We start from the raw sequence: 16,687 nt of genomic DNA, 5'->3' as shown, positions 1-16,687 counted from the left end.
CTTAATATAACTGCTGTGAATTGCAGCAATGCTCTTCAAAACTATATTCATTCTTGCAGATTTGGAAACATTGTGGAAATTGAGTGTATTGCTTCAGCATCTGTGGACAACATATTTGAAATGTAATGCCGACCACAAAGTAGCTGTTTTAATATATTGAACAGTTAACCTTGGGAGCTACAGTGCCATTGCACCATGTTGATAAAAATGTCTTTTGCATGTTACTTGAATACACATCATGTCAAGGGAAAATGTCATTTTCGTGGTCATTGCCCCAAAGGAAATATATTTCAGGATTGAGCAAGTGTGATTTATACTGCTTTTAGCAATATTCCAACAATATCATGGCAGGGGACACCAGAAATAGGCACTCGCACACTGTACCCATGTTGAGAATCAAACCTAGGTCTTTATTGGGACAAGCAAATGTGGACTACAAGGCAAACCCACCATGCCCTACCTATTTCAGGAAGAATAAACTAGTACGTGTCTTCTTCAGGATAAGGCTGAAATTACAAAAAGTTATAATATATGTGTGAAGTCAAAGTTACAGTGACGGTGGTGTTCCAACCATTTTCACATCTATGCCTAATTCTGCTGGTATGAACAGGTCTCATACATGGAGTTGTTATATTATTTCAGTACATGATGTCATACTGATCTACTTTCAATTAATAGCATATGTACCATTTTGTCATAACAATAAATTTGACTTGAATACCATATTTGTTAAATAAATCAAATGTGTGCTTTTAATATCAAAGGTCAATTGAGATCACATTGTTAATTGACATGATTAAATATCGAGGTAGAAAAAACAGAAATTAGATCAAATTGGATTAGTCATAATACCATCGACTTATCAGAAAATCTGAAAAAAACTACACTGCTGGGATATTATTTTACAATTAGACAAGAACTACTGGGGATATTTTCAAATAACGGCATCTTATAGGCATCCACCGTTCTTATTGTCCCATTGTTTAAGTTGAGGAAATTAGATTGTTGGTGCGAAACATTAATCACTCTGGATCAGTGCCCCGTTAAGAATGTTCTCTTTATTTTGACGTTTTTCCCTTCTCTTAATTTTAACATTTTAAGTATGTGGTACATGTACTGCATCTGTTTCTTATGAACTTGATTTGCATATTGGAGAGATACTCTTTAAAAAACAGATCAATAGTTGCATACCAAAATATTTTGGAATATTAATGTGTGATATTTTATGGGCACTGCAGATCCGTGGTCACAATGTGGCAACTCTGGACCCCCTTGGTATATCTGACGTGGATCTAGATTCTGAGGTCCCTAGCGAACTCTTACCCAATAATTACGGTTTGGGTAGGTATGATGGGGTTATTGTAGTTTATTTAGTTGAGTTTGCTTATGTTCTGTTGAATGTTTACCCTTTAGTTCACAGGATTAGTTCTGTGTTTCAACATTGACTATTATATGTGATATTCCTTGATCTGCAGATGGTGAATCAGTCGACATGGACCTGTAGATGAATCAAGGACCTGCTAATATTCATTTGTTTGCAGATTTTGATACACACCCAAACCGTGCATCTTTTCTCTATTCTTGGAAAATCAGATGTTGTTTGTCCTTGTTTTCAAGGCTTGTTACATAGTACATCAACGGTGTAAATACAAGAATAAGTAGTGGGATGCTATGGAAGCACTTGAACATGTAATGCCAGGTAATATGGTAGTTATGTTTCATTATCACCAATCATGCTGGGCGATGAAGTTAGTCCATGTTCATGTTGGTGGGACCTTTGTACATATTTTTTCAGATCCTCACTTTTGTTCTCCAATTCTGGGAAAAGGTTGGTCTCCTTCTCTGACCAAGTTGTCTTTAACCCCTCTTTTGTCTGTATTTGGTCATTGCTAGATTCGTGGACATCATATAGCAGATTTAGACCCCTTGAAGATCAACCAAGTGGACCTGAATGCCAATTCTCCACCTGATCTCCTTGTGAGCCATTACAAGTTTGGTAAGCCCCATGTTGCCCATCAAATTGCCCAGACAGCACGGTACACAAAAAGCTCCATTTTGTTCTGTCATTCCACATCTTGTGTTCCAGTCATTGTAACATACACACCAAGTTTCACTTTAATGTCTTTTGGGGATGAGGGGAATATAGGAACAAGTTGTTGCATGTTTTGCAGTGGTTTTGTTTGCATATGCATTTTGTAGGAATACCCTGAGGTGTACCCTGAGGTCGTGTGTGTTTTTTTACTAGTTTTTCCTGATCAGCTTCATTCTGTCTTAAGCATGCTACTTTAACAATTCCTCTGTCTGCACAGACACTCTCTTTCCCTGGTTAACCACTACACATGAATTTTGATGGAGACATATTCCTGATTTTGTCAACTTTTGAATTGACATTCTGCTGTTGTATTTGAATAAGAGACCCCACCACTCAAATACTACATTATAAAATTATTATTGAATTAGAGACCCCACCACTCAAATACTAAAGTACTGTCGGAAATAGAAAAAAAACTGTATTTTCTCATTTATCTCTACAATTTATGTAGTTGATATGTGCAAGTGTGAAATATATGTGTCTCGGTGGTAGGGACATAGGAAACGTAGAAAAAGGGCTTTACTGAAGAGAGATTAGTGCAGAAATGAGCAATGCAGGTTTTTTAAGTCCAAAACGATTTAATTGGAACAGACCATGGCTTTATGCAAATTAGTGTGTGAGGATATTGTATTACAAAGGACACTTTTTCAATGTCCATTTTGAAATTAGACGTAGCTTCATTATAAACGATAGCTGGCGTAAAAAATAATAACTTTCATGCTGAAACTATTAAGGATGTAGCTATCATGGAGTCTCATTGTCACTGTGAAAAGAAACAGATAGGAGGGTTCGTCTCAAAAGCAAAACCTGGAGGGGTGTCGCAGACGATCGTTGGGGTCGGGCTGGGGGATAGAGATATCAGCTAAGATAAGATAATCCTTTAGGGCAATTATACTGGGGAAGTACACGGCATGTCATAACAATTTACAAATAATATCCAGTCCTGTCGATCTTCGCGATTGGGTGGTCATACCACCTATATATTTTGAGACACGTAATACGATGCGTTTCTATGGTTATCAGGTATCATACTCTTTTACATATCTCAACATAAACTTTATGAAAGGAAGACACGTAAGATGTTAATCAATAGATGAGACATAGTCAGCACACATGAAAAAGCACAAAATATCTTTGATATGACCCCTTGTGCCTGTAAGGCAACACATGCATTTCATGCTAGGTGAGTCGACGGTCTGTCGTCATACCTGGCTGAGCGACCTTATTGCCATCTATAGTCTGATCTATTGTTTTCAGCAACTATTCATATTTTTTCTAAGTTTTGCCCGATTTTACGAGTAAACATGCTTTTCCAGATATCCTATTATGCATCCCACTGAATGCCAAGTTAGGCTGAAGTGGGTTATTTCGACATATGCTATTTGCAGTTGTGTAAATTTTAGGGATACAGAGTAACAGCCTAAAAACAGGTTTTTTCTATTTCCGACAGTACTTTAGTATTCAATGTTAAGGTTCTGGCAATAACCTCTTGCCTCTTTTGTCTTAATTCCGGACACAGTATGTTCAACATCTGTATGGTAGATTGTTTGTTGTTTAACACCGCACTCATCAATATTCCAGCTATATGGCAGCAGCCTGTGAATAATTGAGTCTTGACCAGACAATCCAGTGATCAACAACATGATCATTGATCTACTCAATCACGATACAATGACTTGTGAGCCTGACCACCTGATATACTGTATGTTAGAGATATTGTGATGAGCCAAGGGACAATTTAGTTGTAGGCATTCTTTGCAGCTTCACACATTAATTCTGTTTAAGTGTGGTCTGTTATTGTCTGTTTTGTATGTTTAGTGTAGAAATGTACACAGAAGGAAGACTTGTGAAAATCGTTTTGATTAGTCAAGGTTCATACAAGTTTGAAAACTTTCAGATCCTTCCAGATTCATACTACTTATTAGGCCCAACAACTGGTATAGTATACTGCATCTTAATAAATATTGACAGACTATTTGCGAATACAACTAAGCAAACCTTGAAAAAGACAGTCGACAGCTTTAAATTTGTTTTTTCATGTCTGTATGAACGTTGGCAATATCAATTTGAAAGAAAAGTCTTTATTTAGCATGTTTTGTGTGCAATCTTGCATGATCACGTAATTTTTACTTAATCATTTGTTTCCAAATTGTAGGCTGCGTCATCACCCAGAATTGTTCAGTGAAGAGTTCAGTTGTTTCAATATGTATGCTGAATGTTACTTTTGTTCACAATAGCTTTATTTATTTGTTGTTGTTTTTGGTCATATGGTTAAAGACCATTTGGGCCTATACAATTGCCCATTGCACATCATCAAAACTTGCTTTCAGAACATGGACAGATATCAATGGCATTTGATCAATGTGGTTTTGGGGCGTAATTTTTTTACACCAAGCTTCAGTAAAAATCAATAAATTATCGATAACTTCATATTAGAAAGAAACTGTAAATCTTGTAATTATGTTCAAACTGCCATAGAAGGAAAAACTAAACAACAATGTTTTGTGAGATAAAATGGGCACAGTGTCGATGATTCTATCTCCTTATCTGCAAGGCATTATTCTATATGCAGAGATCAAGATTATTGTGTATATTAGTTCACACGATAAGCCGTAAACAGAAATTAGCTGTGCACACACTTCCTTCAAATCTCCTGGTGATTCTGTAAAAACATTCCCATTTTGGTGCAGTGATTTAAGAATTATCTCTGATACTATCATTTTATGCAGGAAAATATATTCCAATATTGTGTTATTTTAATGAATATTTTTTAAAATGTCTGATGCATGGTACTTTGGTGCTGCTGAAAACTTTGATTGGATATTTTTCTATCAATGGAAGTGTTTTACAAGTCCCTCACTATAACAAAAGTAGGGCTGGGACGGGTAACCCGGATACCCGATGGGTGGGCAATGAGTTGGACCCAGGTACCCGTCTCAATACCATTCCCATTATGATCATGTGACTAATAGATTAAACAATGTAATATATATATATTATTCTTTCATGATTAAAAGGCTGTAGTGTCTTTGAAGATTTAAACATAATTTACAGTCACTTCTTTTGAATATATTACATGGTTATGATATGGAAAAACTTGAAATTTTAGCATCCGAGCTGAAGAATATATTGCCATTTCTTACAAATTTGATGTCAGGAATTAACATAACGGGTATCTGGGTAGGGTAGGGTAATAGGGGGTGGGGTACCCAGGTAGATAATTTGGACCCGTCCCAGCCTTAAGCAAAAGGTTATGTTGGCATAATATACTAAGATTGGCATGGGTGTTTCTCCTCTACTGATCTTTTCAGTATGCTACATTTTAGTGTTATAGTATTTATGCAGAAAATGTATGAATATCAATGCAACTTCTGTTCATTGACTGTGGTGAGTTTAATTTTTGTACTGTTGACGTTTTAAACTTTTGATTCCATATCCAGGTGAGCTGCATTTCCATGGTGCTGTTTCTATTATGAATCTGTAAACCTTTTTTCTTGCCTTACATTCGGAAATGTTAGTATTTTGTGATCATGCTTATTTACATGCTTACTTTGGGATGTAGCATATGTTTGCATGACTAACCAAGATTTGCTATTTTCGTCTGAAGAGTGTTTCATGTGCAAACTATTATTGGAGACACATTAGATATGTGACAAGATATCAAAATAGAACTGATTTTAGCCTTGATGTTTTTTTAAATAAATTTCCTTTTGGAGGAAAGAACATTAATCAATATGTCAGTTCTATAAAGATAATAGATTTAATTAACTTGATCTCTTAAAGTCGTTCTTAATATGCTTTTCTGCATATGAGCTCCTACATGCCAATTTATTAACACAAAGTCACGTTTTGCTTTTTTCCTGTACTTTAGACAGTGATATTTGCAAGAAAACTATTGACAAATAACAACTAAAGTGATCCATTATGAATAATTGAGTCAGGAAATGTTACTCACTTTAACACTGTCTTTGAGGCACTGTTTTTGAACAACAGTCCAAGCAGAGTACAGAATATGTGTGTGAAATTTGTCAGAGAATATGTTCTACTTCATTTTCAAAGAAAACATTTTCATTTTGTCTTTTTCATTATTGCATTTGGGAGTTCATTTGGTGTTCTACAGTCATTTTCCATAAGCTTACTGAATGTTTATTGTTATTGGTGAAACTAATGCCATTAACCCTGTATATGCACAGAGGAGCAGGATTTGGATCGAGTCTTTCGTCTACCAGCCACCACTTACATAGGAGGCAATGAGGCTGCTCTCCCACTCCGAGAAATTATCAGGAGACTGGAGGTCAGTATTGGTTTGGTTGACAACATAATTCTGAGGGTTTCCTGTGTCTCGAGCTTAGTAAGCCTCAAACTAAACTGTGTGTTGTCTGTTGCCAGTATTTCTTTCCCCTTGCCACAGCCCCTGATGATCATATGTCATTGCCTGATTATAAAATCATATTGTTGAGAAACTGATTGTCAAACAGCAACCATTCAGTGTGGCATCTGGGATGGATATGAGTACAATACATGCATTTGTCACACAACTGACATGATTGATGCAACAATTTTAGAGTATGATGAAGAACACTATTAACAATGCATTTAAGGAAGGATAACAATACATGGATGAACCACTTCTTTATTGCAGTGAGAGCGACGTTTCGGTGACATCACTTGCTTGATGTGTTAGAGCCTTCACTGAAACGTTGCTCTCACTGCAATAAAGAAGTTGTTCATCCATTAGTGTTATCCCTCCTTTTTTAGTCCTTACTGCTCCAACTTCTAAATGCCTCTCAACAGTGCATTTATTACATTATACATATCATGCTTGCAATGTCATGTAATTACATAAAATATTTTTAATGGAATTTGTCAGCAATCCACTTTCTTGCAATTGAGTTCAGGTATTTTTTGCAACCTTAATACAGATTCTGAGTGATAAAGGTTTCAGGCAAACTAGCAAATTGTGGGTGGAGGCAGGGATGTCAGTATCCCAAGTTGCCCTGAATGTTTGGTAAATCAAAAGGTACAGATACCATCAAACAAGTGAGACAATGACCTTTCAGGCCTAGAAACAATAAACAAATCAACATTATGTTGATTTCTCTGAGACATTCCTGTTATCAATAGAGAATTCCATGCAATTTCAACATCTGCCATTAATACCTCTGCAGCCTGCCTCGAAGAGGGCATCCTGTGAAGTGTGTGACCATGAGAACAAAGATAGGGGCTGGCTTTGTTGACATCAGGGACATATTACATGAGTTGACATCGATTACTTTCACCCACTAAATCTTCCAAAGATCACATACACACAGGTATTAGAACAACTTAAGAATAAAAGCAAGATAAATTCCCGGAGATACAAATGTGCTTGCTGATGCACTGTCCACGCATTTCAAGCCATCATCAACAGTCAGATGCTCCATTGGGAAGCATTCCAATTTGTAATACAAGAGCAAGGTTGTCCACTAATAGACCTGTTTGCACCATGATTCAACAAACAGATGGCAACTTTTGTATTTCCAGTTCCAGACACACTGGCTTGGACCATGGTGTGCTAGGAATATCTTGGGAAGGTCTTCATGCATATGCATTCACTCCACCAACTCTGATCATGAGAATCTTACATAAGATTTCGCAAACGAGGAACCTGTGACTGATTTTGATCGAGCTTTCTGGTTTGTAGTCCGGATATCAACAACTGGAAATCCATGTCTAAGATTTCCGAACTGGCCAAATATAATTATGCATCCTCATTTCATTTTCATCCTGGACCGGAACTCTTTTAGCTTGATGTATGGAATATCATAAACAGCTTCACCAAATGTGGATATTCTGCCAGAGCAGCTAAAGCTTTATTCTTAGCGTTGAGCCTGGTTCCCTTGGTATGCTGCACTGGTGCTTCACTGACCCCAGGAAAGGATGCACAATGGTGGTCTTCACTTCTAGGCTACATACCATATATTTACTAAAGAAGCATTTCCAAGAACTGATGGTTAGAATTTCACCAGAATAACGCCAATCATTACTGTTAGTGAAGGAAAACTTATTTAAGCAGTTTTGAGACATGAAAGTCATGGAACTTGGAACTTATTTTGGACTCCATCCGTCCATGCGTTCGTTTGTCTGGACAAATTTGTCTTTTCCTGATCAGAACTCTAAAACCATTCAATAAAATCTTCACCAAACTTGGCATATAGATTGGTCTGGTGGTGAACCGGTGCCTTTTGTTAGTTTTGGGTATCTGAATAAAATATCTTTTGCATTTCCATGGCAAGAAGTTTGACTACTGAAATTCTTCGTAGTGCCCTTTTCCAGAGCAGAACTTTATATGACCTAATGAGTTGGATTGAGTTGAGTTTTACGTCGCATCGGCATTATTTCTGCCACATAGTGACAAAAACAAGTCTGAATACATAAACATTTTAAGTATAAAGTTAGGGTTGGTTTTTTAAAACATTTATTCATTACATTAAATCGACACTACCGCTATATTTCCAGTATCCATGTTGTTTTGTTTACATTTGACATAGCCGTAACTAGTTGACATATTCATGAAGAGTATTTTACCATTGCGTGGGATACTGATGACTTTGTCTTCTTGTTTGAAATGTAATTGCAGTTCATTTTGTGTTAAACAGGTGACTGCAGGAAGTCTGATTGTCCCAGAAAATGTTTTATAAAATAATAATGCTTCAGATGGGGAAAGTAGATAGTGTCTGCTACAAAAATTACACTGTTGCAAGGATTTATTTTGTTGAAAAACAATAGGATTCTCGTTTTCATTGATAAATTATCTTCTCTCAATACAAGATTCCAGCCTTGTCGAGCAGAGATAATATAAGCGACACAGATATGTTATTGCCCCAAAACAGTGAGTTATAAAATACTAGTCAGGACAATGTATATTTCTCTAGTGTTTGGTTATGAAAATAGTTATGGTACTCGGTCATAACCTTAGAATGACAACATTTCAGCCAATGAGAATACAGAACAACTTTCTCTGCACACACTACTGACAAATAGTGACTTTGATGCCTGCACACTTAATTCGACAAAATGGAAAACAATGTATGTAACAGGTACTTCATCTTTTGCCATTGTATTTATAGATAATGGTGGGGTTTATCGGGTAGACTGCAGTATTTAGGGATCCAAACCAGAACAAATGTTATAGCTTAAAGCATTTATCGGCGTAAAACCAAACTCAGTCAGTCAGTCAGTCAGTCAGTCAGTCAGTTATAGCGAAACATTTTCAAGCTCATGTGAAATACCTTAGTGATTTTGATAATCTATATATTTCATCACAATTGGACTTGATTTAATCAATGTTAAATAATATGACTGACAGTAAGTTGTGACATGTAATGATGATAAAGTATAAATGGAATATTATGAAATAAACTTGTATTATAGTTGCATTAAAGCCGGTCAATTTTAGATGTTATGTTGACCAAAAACTGCTGCCAAAACTATTGACCTTGTCCGTGGTGCCTCTTTCGATTGTTCACTGAAGCGGCACAACCCCAGGCAACACAATATCCCATCTTATCAATTAAAAAAATAACCAAAAAAACTGTCGCTTGATTTTACAAATAATGGCCAACCTAACTAAATCATATATGACGTCACCCATGAAGGTCTGGGTTAGAATGAATCTTCAGTAACCCATGCTTCTCGTAAGAGGGGACTAACGGGATCGGGTGGTCAGGCTCACTGCCTTGGTTGACACATGTCATCGGTTCCCAATTGAGCAGATCGATGCTTATGCTGTTGATCACTGAATTGTCTAGTTCAGACTCGATTATTTACAGACTGTCACCATATAGCTGGAATATTGCTGAGTGTGGCGTAAAACTAAACTCACTCACTCACTCATATATGACGTCATAAGTACAAAAGGTCATGGACTTGCTGAAATAGCAGAAACTGTTTTCGTGATTAAAATATGAATAATCATAATAATAATACTTTTGCATTAAAAATAGGGTACATGTTTCTGATGACTTTATCATTAACCCAGTCAGTTATTGCAATTTTCTAGTATTCTCATTTACGGATGATTTTTACCAATGAAACCTGCAATGAGTACTTTGGTTTCTATGGCTTGAAGACAGTATTAGAGTATATATCTGCTATATATTGATCATTTTGAGCATGATAATACTGGGGATATTAAGATAGATCGGATACAAGTTTTAAATCATATAATTTGATATCAGTAATTATTCAGCCATTTAGCAGTGAACTAGTTTGGCAGTTTAAGTAAACTTAGGCTCAGTATTATTCGTTGCACTGCTATACTGAGTCTAACAAAACCTAGTAGAAGGTCACATCAGCTAACGTCAAATCCAATCAAATGCGAGACAACCGAACGGATTTAACCAAAAAGACAACGACTACTTGTTAGGGTTCGGTGGGACTTACAAAACGGATTTTCTCTTCCCTGGTTGCTGACACTGATCTATCAACAAACGAAAATCTGCATAAACACAGATATTTGACCTGCAGTATATACGCTTAGGGGTTTCTAATGACATGGTTACTATTAGCTTATATTTCCACAAGACATCCTTGAATATTGACAAAAACGCTATTTTCAGCGACTGTTTACTCATTGTGTCCATGTGTATCACTCGGAAGCGATCGTGTGGAAAATAGCATTCGGAATCATTAGAGTTTTTGAGGTAAGAGTTCAAACGGTATGTGCGAATGTTAACTTTCGCGATTTGGTAAACTGTTACTGAGCAAAAAGGCTAGCTGACGCGACCTTCTACTAGGGTTTGTTAGACTCATTAAAGCAGTGTAACGAATAATACTGAGCCTAGGTTTACTTAGACTGACATTTTGGTTAAATGCTGCAGTGGAATCTGTGTGCTTCACAATAATAATAATTTAATACTGCTGCTGAAACACTGGAGGAACTTCATACAATTTCCAATGACAAAGAGCCACAAAAAGGTAATAAACTGAAACATCAAAAGAAAAAAACAATTTGGAAGAAAGTTAACTGGAACAAGAAAAGAAATCTTCTGGATAGAACCTTGCTTAAAATTATTCACAGGGTAGATGATGTGTAAACTACCCTGAGCCAGAAAGGGATGTTGGGGTTGCAAGGATCACTTGTTGGTTCAAAACATGATCCTTGGAGAGGCAAAACTTTCTGTCATAACCCCTGATTGTCTTGGAATGAGTACAGAAATGGGTTTTGAGGTCACTTGGATGTATCGACCTCACTGAGCAATTAATTGTTTTACTCAAGTCCTACTCAAGGTGGTTTGCATGACTATCATAACCCAGTGTCATTTTATCCCATATTGATGATTAGTATATTTCCTTCAGGAAGTCTACTGTCGACACATTGGTGTAGAATTCATGTTCATCAACAACCTGGAACAGACAGACTGGATTCGCAAGAAGTTTGAAACACCTCGTATCATGCAGTTCAGCAATGAAGAGAAAAGGCTTTTCCTGGCCAGGCTCATCAGATCCACACGGTATTAACTGTGACACATCATCACTTCACTTATACCTGTCTTGATTCGTTCCTGTCCTACCAAATTACAGTTTTGATAGATAGATACACAGTGCATTAGCAGATCATTCTCTGTGGTAAACTCCGTCATTATTAAGAGGAGCGGTGGGGTAGCCTAGTGGTTAAAGTGTTTGCTCGTCACGCCGAAGACCCAGGTTCGATTCCCCACATGGGCACAATGTGTGAAGCCCATTTGTGGTGTCCCCCGCCGTGATATTGCTGGAATATTGCGAAAAGCTGCGTAAAACCAAACTCACTCACTCACTCACTCATTATTAAGATGCATGAATACACGGATAACCGTGTTTGCTTAAAAAATCACACCAGATTATTTTTATCAATTTACAAATTGTTATTTTCTGAACACAGAATTCTTCATGCAGTTTAAATTGCTTATGTTGTATGTTGGTATCTGGTGTGCATCTGTTGTGTTTGTTCACAGATTTGAGGAATTTCTTGCTCGCAAATGGTCATCAGAGAAGCGTTTTGGACTCGAGGGATGCGAGGTGCTTATATCTTCTATGAAGACACTGATTGACTCCTCCAGTGCCCTGGGTGTGGACAGTTTTGTCATTGGCATGCCTCACAGGTCAGTTTCACAATCACATTCAGGTTGCATAGATTTTTATTTTCAGTATAGCTTTTAGGTGAACAGGAGTGGACTAATGTTTGAAAATCTGACAATACATTAACCTTAAGATTCCTTATCACGACTGTTGTTTAACCATTATTCATTTGGGGCTTGTCAATTACCATTGCATAAAAAGTTGGAACAAATGACATGCTCTGACAAAATAACATGCTTTACAATGGTGTATGGGTACAATGTGTGAAGCCCATTTCTGGTGTCCCCCGCCGTGATGTTGCTGGAATATTGCTAAAAGCGGCGTAAAACCAAACTCAGTCAGTCAGTACAATGGTGTAAAAAATTAAAATTCAATGTATTTTTCAAAGAGATGTCATATCATGAAAATTGACTCTATATACATTTGTAGTTGAACTGGCAACAGTTAATGTTTCATTGGTTATGTTGAATACCATGTCAGGCAAGCGTTCTCTTGTCACGCCGAAGACCCGGGTTCGATTTCACAAATTGGTACAGTGTGTGAAGCTTATTTCTGGTGTCCCCCACCGTGGTATTGCTGGAACATTGCGAACAATAGCATAAAACTAAACTGTTCAGAAATTCATCATTAAAGAATATTGGCTCACTGCAACTGGTAGACATGCTGCCAACTTTCAGTCAAGCAAATACCCATGCAGAGTTATTTGGACCAGGGTGTGGAACCTCAATGACTGATATGCCCAACTCTTTAATAGAGATGTGCTGGACTGGCAAAACAATTCAGTTTCACTCAACTTTAATTTCATGTTAAAACACTGACAACCTAAAAAGTTAAAAGACCTCAGGTAAAGTTTCATAAAGTATTTGTACCAAGTACTAAATATTGAAATTGTTCAAACAAAAATATTTGGGAAATGGGGATTTTGCTGGAAATAAGCCATATCTTCCTCTCCACTGTACACATGCAATAACCACATGCTCAACTATTGCCCTTTCATAGTTTTCTGGTCGTTATATATTTTCTTGTGTTTCAATACAAACAATTTGAACCTAGTCTCACGCAAGTAACAGCTATTGAGTATGTCTTCTTGAAATCATTATCTTTCTAGGCTATAATTTGCAATATATGTTTTCTGGATGAAAAAACACAATTCATAGTAACAACCCGAGTCTGAGTAAAAGCACATTCTATTCTGCTGTGAGCTCTAAGACGATCCTTGGAAGACGTCCAAGAAGCAGAAGAATGGAGTCATTCTTTTTCTGGCAACTAGAATTAGTAGAAATAGAGCTGAGGTGGCAAAGAACACCCTGGTGTTCTGACTTTGGATGATGATCCTGAAGGCAAGAGAGCTCCTCCAGAGCAGAAGTTAATCTAAAATCTAGCAGGCTACCAATGCTACTCATTGCAGACCACGGAACCAAAAGTGACGTCAGGATAAGATATGTTCCACATGAATTTAAATATTATGATATCAGTACTCTTACACTGACACCTCCTGTTCATCACCCATCTGATGATCAAGCTTAAGCACTGATGAGACTCCTAAAGTACTGTTGGAAATAGGGGGAAAAAAACTGTTTTTAGGCTGTTACTCTCTATCCCTAAAATTGACACAATTACAAATAGCATATCTCGAAATAACCCACAACTGGGCGTTCTGTAGGATGCGTAATAGGATATCCAGAAAAGCCTGTTTACTCTTAAAATCGGGCAAAAAAAAAAAAGAATAAAACCGAATAGCTGCTGAAAACAATAGATCAGACTATAGATTGCAATTAGGCAACTCAGCTGGCATTGAATACATGCTCTTTTGCTGTCTTCTTCTTGGCGAACTGCAGGCACAAGGGGTCATCTCAAAGATATTTTATGCTTTTACATCTGCATTGTATATCCTTCTCCTTTGGTTTTTCATCTCTTATAGGTTTTGATAAGATCTTACATGTCTTTCTACCGTTTATTCATGCGGAGTTCGCGGATTGTTCAGCTAGTATTTACGTTGATGAAAATCTGTACCATTTGCAATTTACGCTTTTCAACTGCTGACCCGCGATGTATTATGCCCTAGTTGTGCTACTTGTAGCGCTTGATACACGCTGCAGTTACTGCATTAATCTATCCAATTCTGCTTTTCATAAATATCTTTAAGGCCGTGAGACGTACCGCAGATAGGTCACGCAAACAAGGGTTAGACATGGCCGATACATCGGATTCCCCTTCCAGTCAGCTGCTGTCGATAGACCCTCCCGCCTGGTGTTTCGCAAGAGACTCCGTCGGAAGATGGGCATGGGATGCAGTCCGCCAACACTAAGAAGCCGCCCCTGCCTCCCCAGACGCCCCGCCATCGCAGATAAAGTCCAAGAGGGCCACGACGCCTTCCCTAACGCAGACTTCTGGACTCCCCAGGGCAGCCGACATCTAAGGGGAAGTCCACGGTCGCCAAGAACTTTCAGCCGAGATTGTTCCAGCCGCCGAACTGGGCCTCTACGATGATCAGCCGATCATCATCCCTGACGACGCCACAAGAAGCGACCGGTGACAGCTACAGTGACATCAGCAGAGATCGCCATGCAGCCTGATGCCTCTACACTGATGTCAGACGACTTCCTGAGGGGTCAGCAGCTGTCATCGCAGAGAGGGCACCGACTACTTCGCCGCGAGACCATCCCAGACGAAGCTGTTGCGCAGATCATGACCATGATGGAGGGCCACTACAGTCGGGAAGCAGCCAGCCCAGGGCCCGAAAGCAACGAGACGATACCCCAGAGGCACCCCCAGTCAGCGAAGCAGCCACGACGAAGCAGCCTTCAGAAGGAAGTCACAGACCACCTCAACGAAGGACGACGATGTACAGTCGCCGCTAAGGCCTTCGCGAAGACGGGAGAGATCGCCATCATCCTCGGCCTCGCCCTCAGATGCAGACTCAGACCACCAGACGCCACGGAAACCGCCACGGAAGTCAAGGCAAGCCCCCAGGTCCGGACGCAGAGGAAGCTGCACGGAAGGCCGCCACACAGATCGCCATCGCCCAGAAGGACGCCGAGGGACTATTCAAGAGCTTCACGAAGCCGCCAACATTCTCCTCAGAGATCTAGGTCTTCCCATAGACGCAGATCACCTAGACGATCTCCACGCCGCTTCACCACGCCGATCTCCACGCATACATCACCTCGCAGGGTCATCACACAAGTCGGCACACAAGTTTACACTCAGGTCTCCCGAAAGTGTCACCCGACATAGAGATAGCAGCCCAGAGGTCACCATCAGAAGAGCATCAACCTCTCATCTCCGATGTTGGTACAGAAGATGATGGAGGTATCATCTTCTCAGACGCTGAGATAAGATATTGGATGGTAAACAACCTAGATTTATCTTCACCGCCCAAGAGTGGCAACTCAGCAGACATACCTGATGAAGGAAGACGATGCAGACGCCATCACCTTACCTCCGATCGACCCGATTGCCGCGGTGCCACATATCTAGATACAGCCTTCATTAAAGCTTTAAAGTGCAGACTCCACATCTGCCTAACTTTTCACGCTAAGAAGTTCTCCACGCACAACATGGACCCCTTCCTGAAGGCACAAGACATCGATGAAAACTACAAGCTGATCAGCGATGTTAAGAACAAGAACTACAAGATTGACGATCGCAAGCTGGTGCAGATAGAAAACATGACGAGACGATGTTCTTTGGCCTAAATAGATCTAGAACCATCAATGAGACACTTATCACCAGATTTCATTAATACTCTTAACCTCTGAAGATGATAGGATGATCTACTCGCGGCCCTACTGATGCAAAAGAAGGACCAGCAGTTCCTTACAGATCATCTCACATCTGTCTCAGCAGCACTGACCTTAGCTCGTCGTCAAGGCCTCCTCGCTTCCTGCAGCTGGGGTGAGAACTTTACAGCTCCACTCTATACAGCCCCTGGTCATCCCCAAACATCTTTGACGGAGGAATAGACAAAGTCTCCAAGGAAGTCACTAAGGACTCCAGAGAAGTCCTTATGATCAAGTCGATGGACACGCTAGCAAGCCGCCATCAGGCAGACTTCACAAAGATACTCAGGGAGATCTAAGTTCTCGGGCTACAGAAAGCACGGATAGGAAGATAGCCAGCCAGGGAAAAGATTCTTTTCACGCCCATATGGCAACTATAGAGGAGGGTCAGGAAGAGGCAGGACACCCAGAGGTTCCCGCAACTATAAACGCTGAAAGACAGGTTCGAACGACTGGAGTCTTCCACCCCAGCCGCTCCAGTACACAACCGCCACAAGTGGGTGGACGCCCAACCACACTGGGAGAACTGGGGAATGTTAAAAGACCCTTATGTCTCCAACATTCTTCAACACGGATTTCAGATCCCACTACAGGCCACGCCGCTGACAGTCAACCCTTACAAGTTCGACTTACAGGCACAACAACTACCAAAGTTAAGAGAGGCGGTTACATCACTCATAACCAAGCAGGCCATAGAAGTACTAGATCAAGTAGA

General features: G+C 39.3%; 1 protein-coding gene across 3 annotated transcripts in view; it reads left to right on the top strand.

Annotated features, from left to right (window-relative positions):
- Positions 1 to 16,687, top strand: part of LOC124276732 (2-oxoglutarate dehydrogenase, mitochondrial-like) — a 109,647-nt gene that overhangs the window by 17,670 nt on the left and 75,290 nt on the right. Inside the window, exons 4-7 of one of the 3 annotated variants that reach the window (XM_046712373.1) lie at positions 1,894 to 1,996; positions 6,286 to 6,386; positions 11,432 to 11,586; positions 12,067 to 12,213. In XM_046712373.1, coding sequence (XP_046568329.1) covers positions 1,894 to 1,996; positions 6,286 to 6,386; positions 11,432 to 11,586; positions 12,067 to 12,213 — 506 coding nt within the window. Of the gene's footprint in view, positions 1 to 1,238; positions 1,342 to 1,893; positions 1,997 to 6,285; positions 6,387 to 11,431; positions 11,587 to 12,066; positions 12,214 to 16,687 lie in introns of all 3 variants that reach the window. The other 2 variants (XM_046712372.1, XM_046712374.1) reach the window with 2 other exon arrangements.

The sequence above is a fragment of the Haliotis rubra genome, unplaced genomic scaffold (assembly GCF_003918875.1).
Source record: "Haliotis rubra isolate DU_JTF1 unplaced genomic scaffold, ASM391887v1 Scf212, whole genome shotgun sequence".
NCBI classification, from domain to species: Eukaryota; Metazoa; Mollusca; class Gastropoda; order Lepetellida; family Haliotidae; genus Haliotis; species Haliotis rubra.
The sequence above is the reverse complement of the archived record's forward strand: the minus strand, read 5'-3'. Positions and strand labels throughout refer to the sequence as shown.